The sequence below is a fragment of the Fistularia commersonii genome, chromosome 11 (assembly GCF_037954325.1).
Source record: "Fistularia commersonii isolate RoL2024-O1a breed Wild chromosome 11, RoL_Fcom_v1.0, whole genome shotgun sequence".
Classification (NCBI taxonomy): Eukaryota; Metazoa; Chordata; class Actinopteri; order Syngnathiformes; family Fistulariidae; genus Fistularia; species Fistularia commersonii.
Window position 1 is genome coordinate 2,810,044 of NC_141294.1, and position 15,539 is coordinate 2,825,582.

General features: G+C 40.4%; 2 protein-coding genes across 8 annotated transcripts in view; both read left to right on the forward strand.

The window, feature by feature from the left end:
• The first annotated feature begins 676 nt into the window (after window positions 1-676).
• eomesb (eomesodermin homolog b) lies at window positions 677-5,257 on the forward strand. 2 transcript variants are annotated; one of them, XM_086155822.1, is made up of 7 exons: window positions 677-715; window positions 1,682-2,294; window positions 2,439-2,593; window positions 2,726-2,847; window positions 3,275-3,433; window positions 3,652-3,713; window positions 3,927-5,257. In XM_086155822.1, exons 2-7 carry the CDS (start codon window positions 1,810-1,812, stop codon window positions 4,705-4,707), a joined length of 1,764 nt encoding a protein of 587 aa, XP_086011948.1. In that variant the 5' UTR covers window positions 677-715; window positions 1,682-1,809; the 3' UTR covers window positions 4,708-5,257. The 2 variants fall into 2 exon arrangements, with proteins under 2 accessions (XP_086011948.1, XP_086011949.1); XM_086155823.1 differs by lacking the exon at window positions 677-715 and having other exon boundaries at window positions 730-2,294; window positions 3,826-4,476.
• Window positions 5,258-5,802: 545 nt separating this feature from the next.
• Window positions 5,803-15,539, forward strand: part of LOC147229207 (ankyrin repeat and IBR domain-containing protein 1-like) — a 34,534-nt gene continuing 24,797 nt past the window's right edge. The window contains exons 1-4 of one of the 6 annotated variants that reach the window (XM_086156065.1): window positions 5,803-5,936; window positions 11,401-11,682; window positions 13,282-13,582; window positions 14,504-14,686. In XM_086156065.1, the coding sequence (XP_086012191.1) occupies window positions 11,495-11,682; window positions 13,282-13,582; window positions 14,504-14,686 (672 nt within the window). In that variant the 5' untranslated portion in view covers window positions 5,803-5,936; window positions 11,401-11,494. Of the gene's footprint in view, window positions 5,937-6,116; window positions 6,198-6,531; window positions 6,668-11,143; window positions 11,183-11,400; window positions 11,683-13,281; window positions 13,583-14,503; window positions 14,687-15,539 lie in introns of those variants that run through there. The other 5 variants (XM_086156066.1, XM_086156070.1, XM_086156069.1 and 2 more) reach the window with 5 other exon arrangements.

The following is a 15,539-nucleotide window of genomic DNA, read 5'->3' on the forward strand; positions in this document are numbered from 1 at the left end:
ACTCCTAATTTAAGATATGGTTCTGGAAAAACTTGCAAAAATGAGTCGGGGGATTGTTTTAAGATATTAGCTGCCTTGTTAGATCGATCAATTCGACAGTTTGACAAAGAACCTGTCAAACAGGGTACATTTTGGAGGGGGGATGTTTTTTGCTTACCATTAACCCTCATATTATGTTAAGGGTCAATTTGACCCATTTCACTCATTGACCCATTGGGTCAAATTGACCCTTAACATAATATGAGGGTTAAAAAAAAATAAAAAAAATAAAATGCACCTATCTTGAGAAGATGCTGAGACACCCCTGTATCACTGTTAAATCAGGTCTCACAGATTTTTTTTTTTTTTTCCCCATAATAAAATACATACTGATGGGCCATGTCATCCTAATGATGCCTCTGCCAGGAAAAGAAGGTGGAAAGAGTTGTGGGTGGATCTGGAAGGAAGCAGCCGTGATGCTGAGGATCCCCTGCCCCTCCCCATGGAGATCACAGAAGAACCTGATAATAGGCTGCTTATCTGTGCGTCGCGGCCACAAGCAGGGAGCAGCAGATCAGTCCACCTCCACGCAAGACCTCCTCCTCCTCCTCCTCCTCCACCTCTAGACACCTCCTTGTGATGCTTCCCTGCGGGTCATCTCCCGAGCTGCTTCCTGTCGCTTTTATTTCATTTTAAATGATTTTACGCCTGGACCTAGAGGAAGAAGCATCATCTGGTAAGGTGTTTTTTTTTTCCTTTTTTTTTTTTAATATATATAAAATAAAAACCTTTACGTTGTATCTATTGGGAGTACTAGACTATAAATTATATCATTAATTTTGGAAACAAGTCTTGCCTGGATCAGATGATGAATGGTTGTCACAATTATTACTCTATACATTTATATACATATATTTCTTTTTAAATCGACAACATTGGGTTGCGGTGGTTTCTACACACCGGGCTGTCTGATCCCACAAACATCACAGATTTCTTCAAACGGAAAAATAATTGGCTATTTCCCGTTTTCACGTCGGGCGTCCCGTTGGGACCCGATACGGCATCTCGGACTGAACGGGTGCACAATCATTAACTCTGAATATTGATAAGGCGTGGATTAACAGCAGCCCCTTGTCTTTGTTTGAAAAATAATATTGAATGTGCAACCCCCGACCCCCACCCCCTATCTGCAGAATAAATGAAATAAACAACGACTCTCTTAAATATTTCTTTTTTTTTTTTTTTTTGCAAAAGAACGTCCGTCTGTCTGTCAGATGAGTTGCTTTTCATATCGTGTGACTTAAAAGAAAAAGTTAATGATAATTAAAACACGTTGTTATTTTAATTTAGACTACTCCTCTTACTGAACTCCCAATTTATCATCTAAATTCGTTTAGCGTCTCCTTGCCTTTGCGCCCATTCCTTTTTAAACTACCGCCACAATACTATCGGATTTAAATAAATCTGTCTGGATGATTTAAACAGATGCAAGGCCTGTGTGTTGTAAAAAAAAAGGTGTGATAGAGACCGTTCAAGCTCATAGACACACCCTGATCAGCCCTTATTGATCTCTGACACCCGTATTGGTCTGCATTGTCTTTCACGCACAAGTTTTGCACTTTCATTGGGCCTCTGGAGTGTTGGTGTATTTAAGTCTAATGACTGTAAACACACTCTACCCCCTTCCTCCTCCACTTTCAAGCACCCTGACTTCACAAAAAAAGCAGAAAAATCCCCCCCATCCCCCCAAAGTCTTCATTTCCTATAAGAAAAAGGAGGGATATCTGGTAAAAAGGCCTCACCTGCGGCGCGGCAGCTCCAGACGCGGCCATGCTCGGCGGCGAGGGAGACACGGCGGACGAGCGGCGCAAGTCCCCGGCGGCCGGCGGGGACGAACCGGCCGTGCGTAGCGGCTACACGGAGCACGACCGGTACTACGCCCCCCCGGTTGGATCGAAGCAGAACACGGAAACGGCGAACCCCTGCTCGTTTATCCCGTACACCCCCACCGGGGCGGTTTACGCGCCGTCCGGTGCCAGCCGGTACCCGTCCTCCCTCCACCTGGGCTCCGTGCTGCCTCCTGCGGGATTCTCACCCTCCGCCGCCTCCCGGGGTCACTTCAGCCCGTCGTACCAGATCGGACAGGGCGCCGGGGGTATCTACCAGCCGTACACCGGCTCCGGGGCGGCGCTCGGTAACATGGCTTTACCGGCGGCCGGCCCCGGGATGAGGGCCCAGGTGTATCTCTGCAACCGGCCTCTTTGGCTCAAGTTCCACCGGCATCAAACCGAGATGATCATCACCAAGCAGGGCAGGTAAGATGATGGAAAAATCTAATATTAAAAAAATATATAAGAAAAAAAAATGCAGATTTTTCTAAAAAAAAAAACCAATGTGAAATGCTGCAAGGCCCGTGCGTAAAATTAAAAAAAAAAAAACGCAATTTGACATTTTTGCAGGAGGATGTTCCCGTTTCTCAGCTTTAACATCGCCGGCCTGAACCTGGCCGCGCACTACAACGTGTTCGTGGAGGTGTTGCTGGCAGATCCGAACCACTGGAGATTTCAAGGTGGGAAGTGGGTGACCTGCGGGAAGGCGGACAACAGCGGCCAAGGTACCCGCAACCGTCCACGTCTTGCGTGATCCAATGACATTTTAAGGCCAGAATCAGATTAAATATATTTCACATGGGGAGGAATTTCTGTGATTTTTTTCTGATGATTTTTTTTTTTTGTTCATGTTGCAGGAAACAAAGTTTATATCCACCCCGAATCTCCGAACACGGGGGCCCACTGGATGAGACAGGAGATCTCCTTCAGCAAACTAAAACTTACAAACAACAAAGGGACGAATCACAATATTTCACAGGTACTCAATTTCAGCAATTCACTAATAAACATAAGAATAAAATGACTTTGAATTTGGAATGGTGGCGTGTGGATTCGTTGCGTTTAGCTGTAGGCCGTGCTTTATTTCAGATTCGATTTCGACTTTATCGCTTTGTTAATTTTTTTTTTTCTTAAGTGTATTTTACGTGTTCCGATTTTAGTTCTCGGGCCTGCAAAGCAGGACATGTTCTTTATTTCATTTTTTTTTCTGCTGCGAGGGTGTTGAACGAAATAATGCAACGAATGTCGATTTAAACCGTCATATTTTTTGAAAAAAATAAGAATAAAAAAATAAAATAAAATAAGATAAAATAATAGTAATAATATGCTGCATCAGCAGCAAGTTAATTTATCCGCAAATATTCCACATGGTAAGATCCGTTGTTCATTTTAATGTTCTTTTACAGATGATCGTGCTGCAGTCGCTGCACAAGTATCAGCCCAGGCTGCACATCGTGGAGGTGACCGAGGAGGGAGTGGAGGACATGAACAGTGACTTAAAGTCTCAGAGTTTCACCTTCCCTGAAACCCAGTTTATCGCCGTAACTGCGTACCAGAACACCGATGTAAGTATCACAACATCCCTTACTGATGCGTGTTTTATATGCATTTCTGCAGAAACAAATGAAATGCATTTATTATGCACTACTGATGGATTACAATTCAGCCTCTCACACGTTTCATCATGTTTTAACGCCGCTTATATTTCATTTTCTCTAAATGCTTGTCAAACAGGTTTCTGAAAATCAGCTGATGTGTCAACCTTTCATTAACTTTGTTGCAGATCACGCAGCTGAAAATCGATCACAACCCCTTCGCCAAAGGATTCAGAGATAACTATGATTCGTGAGTATTTCATTTCAATTGTTTTGCACAAAACAAGGAACAAAAAATGGAATTGGTTATTTTTTGATAAGTGCTTTTGTTACCGGCGCCTTTTCGTTTTGTGAATCTACAGTGATTCGTCTCCTCGTCGAACCGTCCTCGCACTGTTCAGTTACCAAGAATCTATCTTTCACATTAATTGCAAAAAAAACAAAAAAAACATGCATTTTTCAGGATGTACACGGCGCCGGAGAATGACCGCCTCACCCCTTCTCCGACCGATTCTCCCAGAGCCCATCAGATTGTCCCCGGTGGCCGCTACACCATGCAGCCCCTCTTCCAGGATCAGTTTGTCAACAACCTTCCACAGAACCGCTTCTACAACAGCGAGAGAGCCGTGCCTCAGACCAACAGCCTCCTTGCGCCCCAGACAGAAGATGGCGCGTCACAGCGTTGGTTTGTCACTTCCATGCAGCAGGGAAATACCAACGGCACCAACCACAAGCTGGATCTGGCTCCTTATGAGGGGGAATACTCCAGCCCCCTGCTTCCTTACGGCATCAAGTCCCTGTCCATGCAAACATCCCACGCGCTCAGCTACTATCCGGACTCTCCTTTCACCACCATGTCCGCGGGGTGGGGCTCCAGGGCGGCGTACCAGAGAAAGGTGACCCCGAGCCTGCCTTGGTCCCCGAGGCCCAGTCCCACCGCCGCTTTCCCGGACGACTCAGAGAAGGTAAAGACGCAGACAGAGGAGGAGGTGGGCGTCGGAGGCCCCGTAACCTCGTGGACAGAAACACAGTCCTCAGCTCTGTCTCTGGACAAAGCTGAGTCTTACAGCACAGCCTGCAAGAGGAGACGCTTGTCTCTAAGTGCTCCCGGGTCAGATCACTCGCCCGCTGATGTTAAATGTGAGGACTTGGTCTCCGCTGTCAGCAATAGCAGCTCATATGGCAAAGAACCCCCCTCGTCCAAAAGCAACGCGGCTTACTATTCCTTTTACACAAACCCATGAATATCCAATCGGAAAGTTTTATACATCTCCAGCCATTTTGCCGTGAAGAAATTATATTTTATTTTTTCATGACTTGTACACACATATTTGTCTCAGCCGTGTTTTTTTTTTTTTTTTTTTTTCCCCGTAAGTCACTTTGTGTTACATTAAAATATCTGTAGATTAAAAAATAAAAAATTAAGAGGTGGTCAAAATGTAACCACAAAAAGAGACATGGTCCAGCACAATGTGTTGCGACTTTCAAGAATATTGAACCATTTGTTTTGGTTACACCAGTGTATTTAAATGTTGTGTTTTATTGTACATACTTTGCAGATTTTTCATTTACAGAGGCTTTGTGTCCTCAGATTATTTATTAAAGAACCATGTGACATTTGTGTACTGTCAAAAGTGAGGATAATAGCTGTAAATACATGAATTGCAATGTTTAAATATTTGATATTAAAATAAAAGCTCATGTGCTCGATTGAGTTGGGTGATGATTTGGTGGAGGGGCATTTTTGTTCACATCGAAATACGATTAACAGCATAAAAAAATGTCATGAATCAAACGTCCAACAGGCACACTTTTGCAAAAATGAAGAGCCGTGAAAAAGATTTGTTTTACTGTACTTTGTCGTACTCTACTGTTGATTTGGTGCAATTACACTTAATTCTAACATCGAAGAGAGCTGCAGGCTCAATCTATTTTGAGTTCTGCAAGATGGAGACAAGAAAGACTCAAATCAGTAAATGTATATATTGAACTTATTGAATCTGCTTTCTGTATGAATGACTGTAATTTAAACTCCATAACACACCGGTGTTGTTACCAATTACGATCACAAATAGATCGTGAATTAAACAAACTCGGATGACATATATCCATCATGCGAGCTAACTCCGAGCTCCAGTTATGTTTGTTTACACCTACCGCATGGTTTTGCAGGCTCGGCAAAGTCAACAAACGAGTGCACGAAGAGATGCGGATGCAGGCAGGAAGACACACACACCTGCATGGAGGATATTTCCCTCGGTTTTAGGGGGTTTTAGTAAAAAACTGGCAACCCCTTTTGCTGTCTGCAGAGTCAAAGGAGAGTTGACAGTATTCGTGATCATCACTACCCAGAGCACACATTTTAACGGAGTAGCATTGTCTCTCTTGATGGGAAACGCCCCTGTGTATAGCGTCAACAGGTGACGGCGTATTCACAAGAACATGATCTACGACAGCGGGATATATAATGTGTGTAAGTCCAAATAATTGTTGTTTACACTGAGTTTATCAACTGTGCGAGCTAAGTTGACTAGCATCGCGGTTAGCTTCCTAGCTGATCCATTAGCGTATACGCTGACGTTAGCCAACGCAGTTGCTAGCGTCATGATGTTTTTTTTTTTTGTTTGTTTTTAAAATAACACTATAACTGTAAGTCATTTTCACAAATTTGGGATGCTATGGAAGTAATGGTGTATAAAGTTTGTTGGCTATTGGACGTTTGTGCCGAGCAGAGGTATGTGTTACTAAAGCGTTGTCAGAGATAGTTTGATTAACACAAGATTACCTCGTTGGTTTGAGCTAGCGAAAATGGTAACGTAAACACCACACAACAAGGGAAAGGCCTGCACGGAAACTGTAAGAAAAACCAAAATATTTCATAAATTTATCCGTAGCCGCGACTGCTTGAAGCTACAGTGAGATGATGTTTGACGCTGTTAAGGCGGTATTCCATCAGGTTGGTCTAATAGTGTAACCTTCGGAGAGTTAACAGTTAAGTCCCAGCGGATACTTATTTACGTGGTTATATAACCGTTCAAAGATCGGTGGTGTTTACAAGTGTTCACCAAGGTGAAACACCTGCGTGTTTGTGTTTTGCGCGTCCGTTTGTGACTTTTACTTCTGCCGTTTCTGTCATTTTCTGCTCCTGGTCACATTTATGATGGTGCAGGTTGGTAGGAACGCTGATCTTGCATATCCATATGCGTGAGTATATAGATATAGATGCTGAATGGGAATTTGGAATACAAGGATTTGATAAGCCTGAATTATGAATGCAATACTCAACATAAAGTAATAAGATTGCTTGTTACTTATAGGCAGTCGTTTTCAGCATCGGCATTAAGGTTTTGTTATTATGTCTAACTTCTAGGATGGCTAAAATGAAGTATTCGGGACTTGAGATAACTTGTTGTTATATAAGTTGCCTACTGTTATCTGTGCTCATTTTTTTGGTTATTTGCTAATTTTCCCTTGAGACTCGTTAAAACTTCTATTTACAAAAGTGTTGTTGGTCTTTTTGACAATTTTCTGATAGTGATAGTAAGACTGTGTGTGTGTCTGTGTGTGTGTGTGTGTGTCTGTGTGTGTGTGTGTCTGTGTGTGTGTGTGTCTGTGTGTGTGTTGAGGGGGAGCACTGAATTTTACTCCATTAAGGTGATACCCCACTCCCTAACGTGTTCCTACGGCATGAATTTACCAGTTATATATTTAAATTTGGGGGAGATTAAGAGAAAAACAAATACATCTTCTCAGGATTGAGTATTTTCCTTTTACAAATGCATGAAATAGAGGGTTGCTTGTTGCAGGTGATTTTAGTCTTGGGAACTTGTTGAAAGTTGAATATTCAAATTGTACATTTAAGGCACATAATGATGTATTGGAATGAAATGTTTGTGCTTTTTAAATCTTAAATTACATTTCTAAACTTCAATGTGTAACAGAGATTTTGTGAAACAAGATTTATGTGGCTTCTTAACAAGTCAAAGTACCTAAAGACTTGAGGAAGACCCACTACTCCGTCTTTTTATACGCCATTGCTTTTCAAGTACATTTAAGCTTAATGTACTGTTACAAGTTGAGTCAGTAATCGGCAGTCCCAAACTTTTGCATTTGCAGCTTAAGCAAAAACAAACAAAAAAAAAAAAGATAATTTCTGTTTAGATTTACACTTTGGCTCCTGTGTAACAAAAAATGTTTTATAATTGTTTCAATCACACATTTTGACAGCCACGCAGGTGTGAGTGCTTTTCAAATTGGGCTAAAACTTTTAGTTTAGGGGTGGGGGAACTTAATGACTCAGAGGTCATGATAGGTTCGAAAATTTGACAGAGCAGCCTGGCCAGGTCCAAATAGATGGACTGTTTGCGTTAACCTTGAAATACTAAAATTGGGCTGAAAAAAGTTTTAATAAAATGTATATTTCTTGACAGGCTACAGATGTTATATCCAGTGCTAGTAAAAATAACATAAACAATCCTGCCCTTTTGTTTTACTCGCTGACTATTTCTTCATCAATCAGTTTCACATGACGAGTCTCTGTCCTGCGTGATAAACTAATCTTTTCAAACTTGCTTTTGCTCTACAGACACAAGAGATTTGCTGACTCTACTATGAATTGGAAAAGGCTTGCTGGCCTTTGAATGCCAGCATTGCTACTTGACTCTTTAACCGCAGTTTAAATTTGTTTAGCTGAAACTGTAAATTAGCCATCAACCTCTGCGCAGCAGTCGTCACTTCTTCCATTGACTGCTTGCTAGCGTAGTTGGCATGCTTGTGGCGAAGTGACGGAAGGCTGATAGTGTATTTTTCATAAAATGCCAGTTTCTTGGCATATCAGAGTTATGGCCGGGATCGGGCTTCAGTGAAAGTGTTTTGTTGTCCACTTCTTGTTAAACACTCGGTGCTCAGTGATGCACACTTTTCTTTTCTCTGGTCCACTCTTTTTTACAGAAGGGTTTATAGAAGCGAACATGTGAAACAGAGAGTAAGTCACCACACCCCATCAGAGGTCATGTGCCCGGAGTGCGCCATCTATTGAGAAAATGTTGGCATTGCAGGGAAAGGCAAAATGAATGAGATTTGATAATTATGGAAACTTGTTTAAACGCATTTGGACAAAATAGTTGGGCTTCATCAAATAGCTCATGTTTTCAATGGCCCACGGCTGTATTTTGCCGATTTCTGATTTAGATAATGTAAAAATTTTTTATAAATTTATCAGTTGGGCCAGAGCCTATCCCGATAGAGCCTCAGAGGGGCGCAAACCCTTTTGAGGCGGTCCAAGACTAGATAAATGCAGAGGGTTGTGTCAGGAAGGGCATCAGGCATGCCAAAACCAAATATAAACTTTCAATTCATCCACTCTTACCACTTGAGCAATGGCACCTGATAAAAACAGAAGTGAAAACATACAAAAAACAAAAACAAAATGGCGCAATAAATAAATCACCCTCTCCTCCTCCTCACCTGCAGGGATGAAATATATCATACTTGCAGTTGAGAATTTTGGCTCATAAAAACATTGAGCTTTTTTTGAAATTAGTGTTTATGGAATTTATGACATTATAACTGTTATGGTGCTGTGACAAAGGAATTTCTCCTATGGGGATCAATAAAGTTTAAAGTTTATCTTATCTTATGGTGGGAATCAACTGTTTCCTGTCAGCTTTTCAGAATATAGCATTCACAACACATTTAATTCAGAAATAGGGCCCCAGATTGACTGGCAATTGCAATTTAGGACTGTAATCTAAACCCCTTGTTAGCTCTTTTAGAGTAGAACTGCTCAATTAAAAAGGACATTAGCCAGTGTGACAACTATTTGAAAATGTACTTAACTCACTAGGTTGCTAGAGACCTTCCTCTGAAGCATCAAAATGACATAAGACAGCATGACTGCTATTGAAGAATGTACTTATGGCACCATTTTGGCATCTTCTACAGCACCATAGGGGAAGAACACTCCAAACACCTGACATGCAGTAGTAACTGTGAATTAGCCATAAGTATCACTGGGAAATGACTTTGCAAGAGGGTTTGGATGGGACCCAGGTGCTGGCTGGTGTCATAGGCCAGCTGCAAATGGTGGAGTAACAGCTGCCACCAAAGGAAATATGACCTGATCATTGAAAAATAACAGCGTCCCTCACCTCCCTGCCTAGATTCAGCAGGTGCAAACCTGACATTGCCAACATGCCTGACTGCTAAAAGCAAAATGAAATTGATTGCTTTACTTTTCCTTCGAGTGTTTTCAATTTTTTTGTCTTATTTCTACGTGTTAGTAATAGAATCATCCTGATATCATGTCAGTTTCTCAAAATATCAAGCCAGAGACCGTCTTTGTTCAGTGTTTGCATGACCAAACTGCTAAAAAGTAAATGTCAAGATTGCCATTGCTATTGAAAAATAAGAAAAAAATAAGATAAAATAAAATATAAAAAAAACATATAATGTTCACAGCTAGTCCAAAGCATGAGCACAAAGACGAAAGATGCTATGATTCTAGTTCTAAATGGTTGCTACAGCAAATCAAACTAGCTTCGCCTTCATGGATCCCAGCTGCAAAGTTTGAAAACTTGTTTAATAACAGAATGAGTGCTGGTATTCATGACACATTTAGTTTGTATACTAGATAGACTTGCCAGTGTTCTTACGATCAATTTGTAATTGATATAAATTTATATGATAAATAAACATCCTTGTAACCATTGTGTAAATGCTATGGAGCAACAATCCAATCTCAATATGGTCAGTCGTGTAGAAGTAACACAGGCGTTGTCTGAAACCTTTTCAAGTGAAGCTTTGTCAACTAGTGCTCAGTACTAGCAACAACTTCACCATTCAGTTTCATCACAAATGGAAACAACATATTGCAGAACTGTGTGAAAATTTAGAATTTTCTCTCCGTTAATTGTTTGTTTTCCCTGAATCTGCTACTGTAAAGCTTGCCTACAGAATGTTTTTATCTAAATATTCAATTCCCCTTGGTTTTTGAAACCAAAGAGAACCAAAGAGAACCTAAATACACATTTTGAAGCACAAGGGTACTTGTTAAAAAATTATCTATCCTGTTTGCTTCATGACTTCTTGCTGCCAGAAGTTGGAGATTGCGAAGCATCATATGATCCTGTCAAGTCATATTTTGTGGAAAATGTTGTGATATATTGATAAATGGGTCTACCGCTGATGAAAACCTTGCTTACAAAACTATACTGACTGAGATAAGCTGCCTTTTTTTTTTTTCGATTAACTGCGGACCTAAGCTCATATTTGAGAATTGGGATTTCAACCAGATAACATTTTCTATCATGACATAGTATATCGTACATTGTTGTTGTTAAAGTGCTCGTTTAATCTGTTCTATATATCTAGAGAAATATATAGCTTTGCACAAATAGTACAAATCATATGGCTCTCCGGCCGAGGGCAAAATGCTGACTGAAATGTCCTTAGCGGAGGATACCTTGCTTTACAATGAATCTTGGCGTCAGTGAGATGGGTAGCTTTGGCATGGGGAGGCGGAAGCTCCTGGTGATGCTAGAGGAAGTATGGCTCCTCTCTCTGTGTGTGCCTTACTGGCAATTTGTTGAGATGGTCGAACAAAAAAAGAAAAAGGGAGACACAGTGAGATTTCAATGTAATCATGATGCTGGCGCACAGACTTGTAGCAGAGCAGCCTGAGCCGCCTGGAGATGAAGCTCTACTTCTTGCGGGGCAGAAGTAAGATAATTGATGATACTACTCTTAAGACAGAGGATCGGTCGTCTCGAATCAGCAGTTAAATATTTTTTTGCCTATTTGGACATTTTGTTTCAGAGTTTCTATATGGTTTTATCTTTATAAATCATTAAAAAAGTTTCAATTTTCAATGTAAAAAGCTGGGGTCGATCAGTCTGAAGAATAATAACTCCTGTTTTTTTTTCTGTTCTTTTCTTCAGGACATTTAGTATTTTGGCACGCTTGCCAACAGTTTGAAGACGACTTTTGAAGCTGCGGCGTCATTCAAATCTTGAACTGACAGGAGGTGAAGTGATGGGGAACACGGCGACCAAGTTCCGCAAGGCTCTCATCAATGGGGATGAGATGCTAGCCTGCCAGTTATATGAGGGCAACCTGCAGTTCAAAGAGGCTCTCGATCCCAATGCTACATATGGAGAGTCTTACCAGCACAACACTCCACTCCACTATGCAGCCCGACACGCCATGACCCGTCTACTCAGGTCAGGATATTACTCAGAAAGAATAAAACAAATGAAGACACTCCATGTAATGCATTAGTTTGGGTCAAGATCTCAGAGAGAGTCCTCTACTCCTGGCGCTAATTACGTAGTTGATTATTAGACTTTGTGTTGGTATTATACATCCTTTTGAACGATCGAATTGTATTTCCGTTCTGCGTGTGATGTCCTTTCGGATATGAATGCCATCTTTGCATCACAAGAAACATTTTTCATATTTTGTCTCTATATGGCTCAGCCCCATCTGTCTCTCTTCACAGCCATCTGTTAGCAGTTCTTTGGAATGTAACATGCTGGGATGGAATAGGATGGGGGCTCCAAGAGCTCCCCATCCCACAAGCCTACAACATTAAATGTGCTCTTGTTAACTTCAGCAATGCTCGAGGGGTTTTAAAATGGAAGCAGGTGATGCTAAAGCCCACATTATCGGAATGTCTGGATCGATGGATCGACAAGTGAACATAGTATATTTCTTATTTCCCTTTTAAACACTAATGTTTTGGAACTTGTTCAATGAATTGAACTGCAATTTTTATTTAAAAGTCTGGAGATTTGAAAGAAATCCAGAAATCCCGAGACAGTTTAAACTAATATTGAAATTAGTGTCTATAACTCCAGTTATTTTGTCTCATATATGTGCTCTTTCACTTTATTTACTGAGTTACTGAGGGAATTAATTATTTAAAGGAGGTGAAATGTTTGCTTTTTCAGTTTCCATTGAGTTCAAAGCAAACAGAGGAAATGAGAATTATAATATTGAGATAATATTGGCCCACAATCCAGACGCTCAGAAAGCATCTATAGCCAACATATATTCAGCATAGCCTTAATTCAGTTGTTCTTCGCAATGCAAGATGAAAAAGTCGTACTCTGTAGGTGGATGTAAACTTAATGGGCTTGTTTTCCATTTATTACTCTGAATTGAATCTGGGATGTTGTTTTATTGTACACATTAGGATGGGGATATTCATTTTGTTTAAGGCCCTCCAGAAAGCATCCACTAAAAGAATTAAGAGTAAAGGTCATCTCTAATAGCTAGCAGTATAAGTTGGAGGTATACCGTCCTCTTCATTAAATAGAAAAAAAAAGAAGAAATGTATTTCTACGAATTAAAGTTAGAATCAAACCAAAGCCAGGTTTAGCGTGTCAGACCACAAAACTAAACAAAATTAATTCATGTATCCTTAATGAGTATATGAAATATGAAAAAAATTTACAGATGCAGATATCTCCACAGATAATTCAAAATGCGAAAGATTATAGTATTGCAAGTATAGCAGCATCTCTGTATTCTTCTATATAATTTACAGTCGGTCCCTGACATCTGCAGGATGCAGCACAGGCGTTGTGTCTGGTCTCTGTCTAAAACAGTTGTCTGTTTCCACTCAGAGCCAATGCAGTTGTCTACATCTGTGTGCGAATTGATGGGGCTTCTATAATGAAAACAAATAGGACAAAATTTAGCAAAGTACTATCTGCCAACCAGAATCGAAATATGCGGACCTTTTTTTTTTTACCCCAGGTAGAAATTCAGAAACCTTGCACGTTAACCATATATACCTGTCCGTCTTAATCCTTCAGGTCTTTCCTCCGAAGCAAAGATGGAAATCCTAACAAACGCAATCTGCATAATGAGACATCACTGCATCTTCTCTGCATGGGACCCCAGATCTTGACCTCGGAGGGGGCACTTCAACCCCGCCTTTTACGGCCCTATGAAGATGAATACCGCCGTGCTGAGTGTCTCCAAATCATCCTGGCATGGACCGGAGCAAAGTTAGACCATGGAGAATATGAGTGTGCTGATATCAATGCCACTGACAACAAGAAAAACACCTGCCTGCATTATGCCGCTGCCTCGGGCATGAAATCTTGTGTAGAGGTAATTTTCCATAATCCCTCAGATATTTAGTTCATTTCAGCTCAAGAAAAGAATTCTCAAATACAGCATTTCAGCGAAAAATCAAATGCAGCATAGTTTAAAACTGAGGATATTTATGAATAATGTTTGATGTTTAATGTTAATGGCGATTATAAATTGCCTTTCATTTTATAACCAACACATCTTTGTGGAATAGTAGTTTTGTGCTGCTGTGTTTGGTCAGAAGACATTTTTTTTTTCCCATTTTTTAGTGGCATTTCATGCCAAATGACACATATTATATATAGTTCAAGATATGTTGAAAAGTGTTCGCAATCATCCCTCAAAGTATAATGAACATTATAAGTGATAAAAAATTATTTGTTTGGATGAAAGCTAAGTTCAAAAGGGATGACTGCACAATTAAACTTGTTGAATTAAAAAAAAAAAACAAAAAAAACAAACGCATCAAAATTTTTGCCTTCCTTTGGCTCTTCATCAAGCAGGTGGGCGACTGAGGCTTAGTTTGTAGAGTGGGCGTCCCCCCAATCGAAAGGTTCGATTCGGGGGTTCGATTTTGCTGCTTGGCTCTGTTTGCGTTCCGAAATGTCCTTGGCTGAGGCACGGAAACCCCCTACTGATGCTCTAGCTAACACCTTGCATCGATATTATTGGTGTGTGTGTGTGTGTGTGTGTGTGTGTGTGTGTGTGTGCCCAAATGGGTGTAAAGCGCTTTGAAAGTAAAAACTGATGAAACCGAGACTGTCTACCACTCATGATGACCGCAATAGTTGAAACAATTGAATCGGGTATGTCTTCCTCAGCTCGTGCTACAGGAAAAGGTTGTCCTCAAACTATATAAAAACAAATAATTATAGACCATGTCAGTGTTTGTGTGTGTTGAAACAATGCTTAATGGTCCCATTGTTTTTACTCTTATAGTTTCTGGTGCAGAGAGACGCAGACCTTTTTGCAGAGAATGAAAACCGTGAGACTCCATGTGACTGTGCAGAGAAACAGCACCACAAGGATCTGGCCATGTGCCTGGAGTCGCAGATGGTCTTCTCACTTGCCCCAGAGGCAGAGGGTATTGAGGCAGAGTATGCCGCCCTCGACCGAAGAGAGGTACAGAGTAATATGCCCACACGGAAGATACGAACAGATTTGAGATCGTTGTACTCAACTGGTGTCTCACTGCCGTTTTCATTGTTTCATTTCCTTGCAAAATAAATCATCAGAATATAACTATTTCAATAACCCAATGCCAATTTACTCTCTTACCCAAAGTGGATAACGTCAAGTGAATTAAGGGACTTGATACTCATTCATTTTAACAAAGAATATTTGGAATTTGCCAAAAGTTGCATTTTTCCAGGCGTTTTAATCAAATTGAAAAGAATGATATAGCTGCAGTACAATGAAAAAGCGTGAGCATAAATCAGGTGATACGAAGAACAACCAGAACAACTGTCTGTGAACTGCCACTGAAATAACTTGTCTGCCGCGGCTGCTCTCTGCTTTTGTAGCAAACAAAGTTATCCCGCCAACTCTTGCTAATAGGTTGGTAATTTCTGTATTCACTCGAAAAACAGTGAAGACAGATTTGTTTTGAACCTGATTTCTTTGTGGATAAAAAGGAAAGGAGAACCCACTTGAAAAAAAGCAACATCAAAACATTGATATTCAAATATCTATACCATATTTTGAGTCAAGTGTCAAATCATTTATAAGGAGGTATCTGACTGAATATTTAGTTAGATTAAAGAAAACAAAGAAGTGCAACAGCACATTTGTGGAGTTATACAATTGTTGTAAAAGTATGAAAAATTCACTCATACAAAATGAGAGTTTTTCCCATATTAAATATGGCATAAATAGTAAAAAGGGACCCCAATTTTTATTTTGAATTGATAAAATATGCACTTCAGTACAAGCCTTGGTCAGGATGAACATTATATGTTGGAAATCACATGCATAT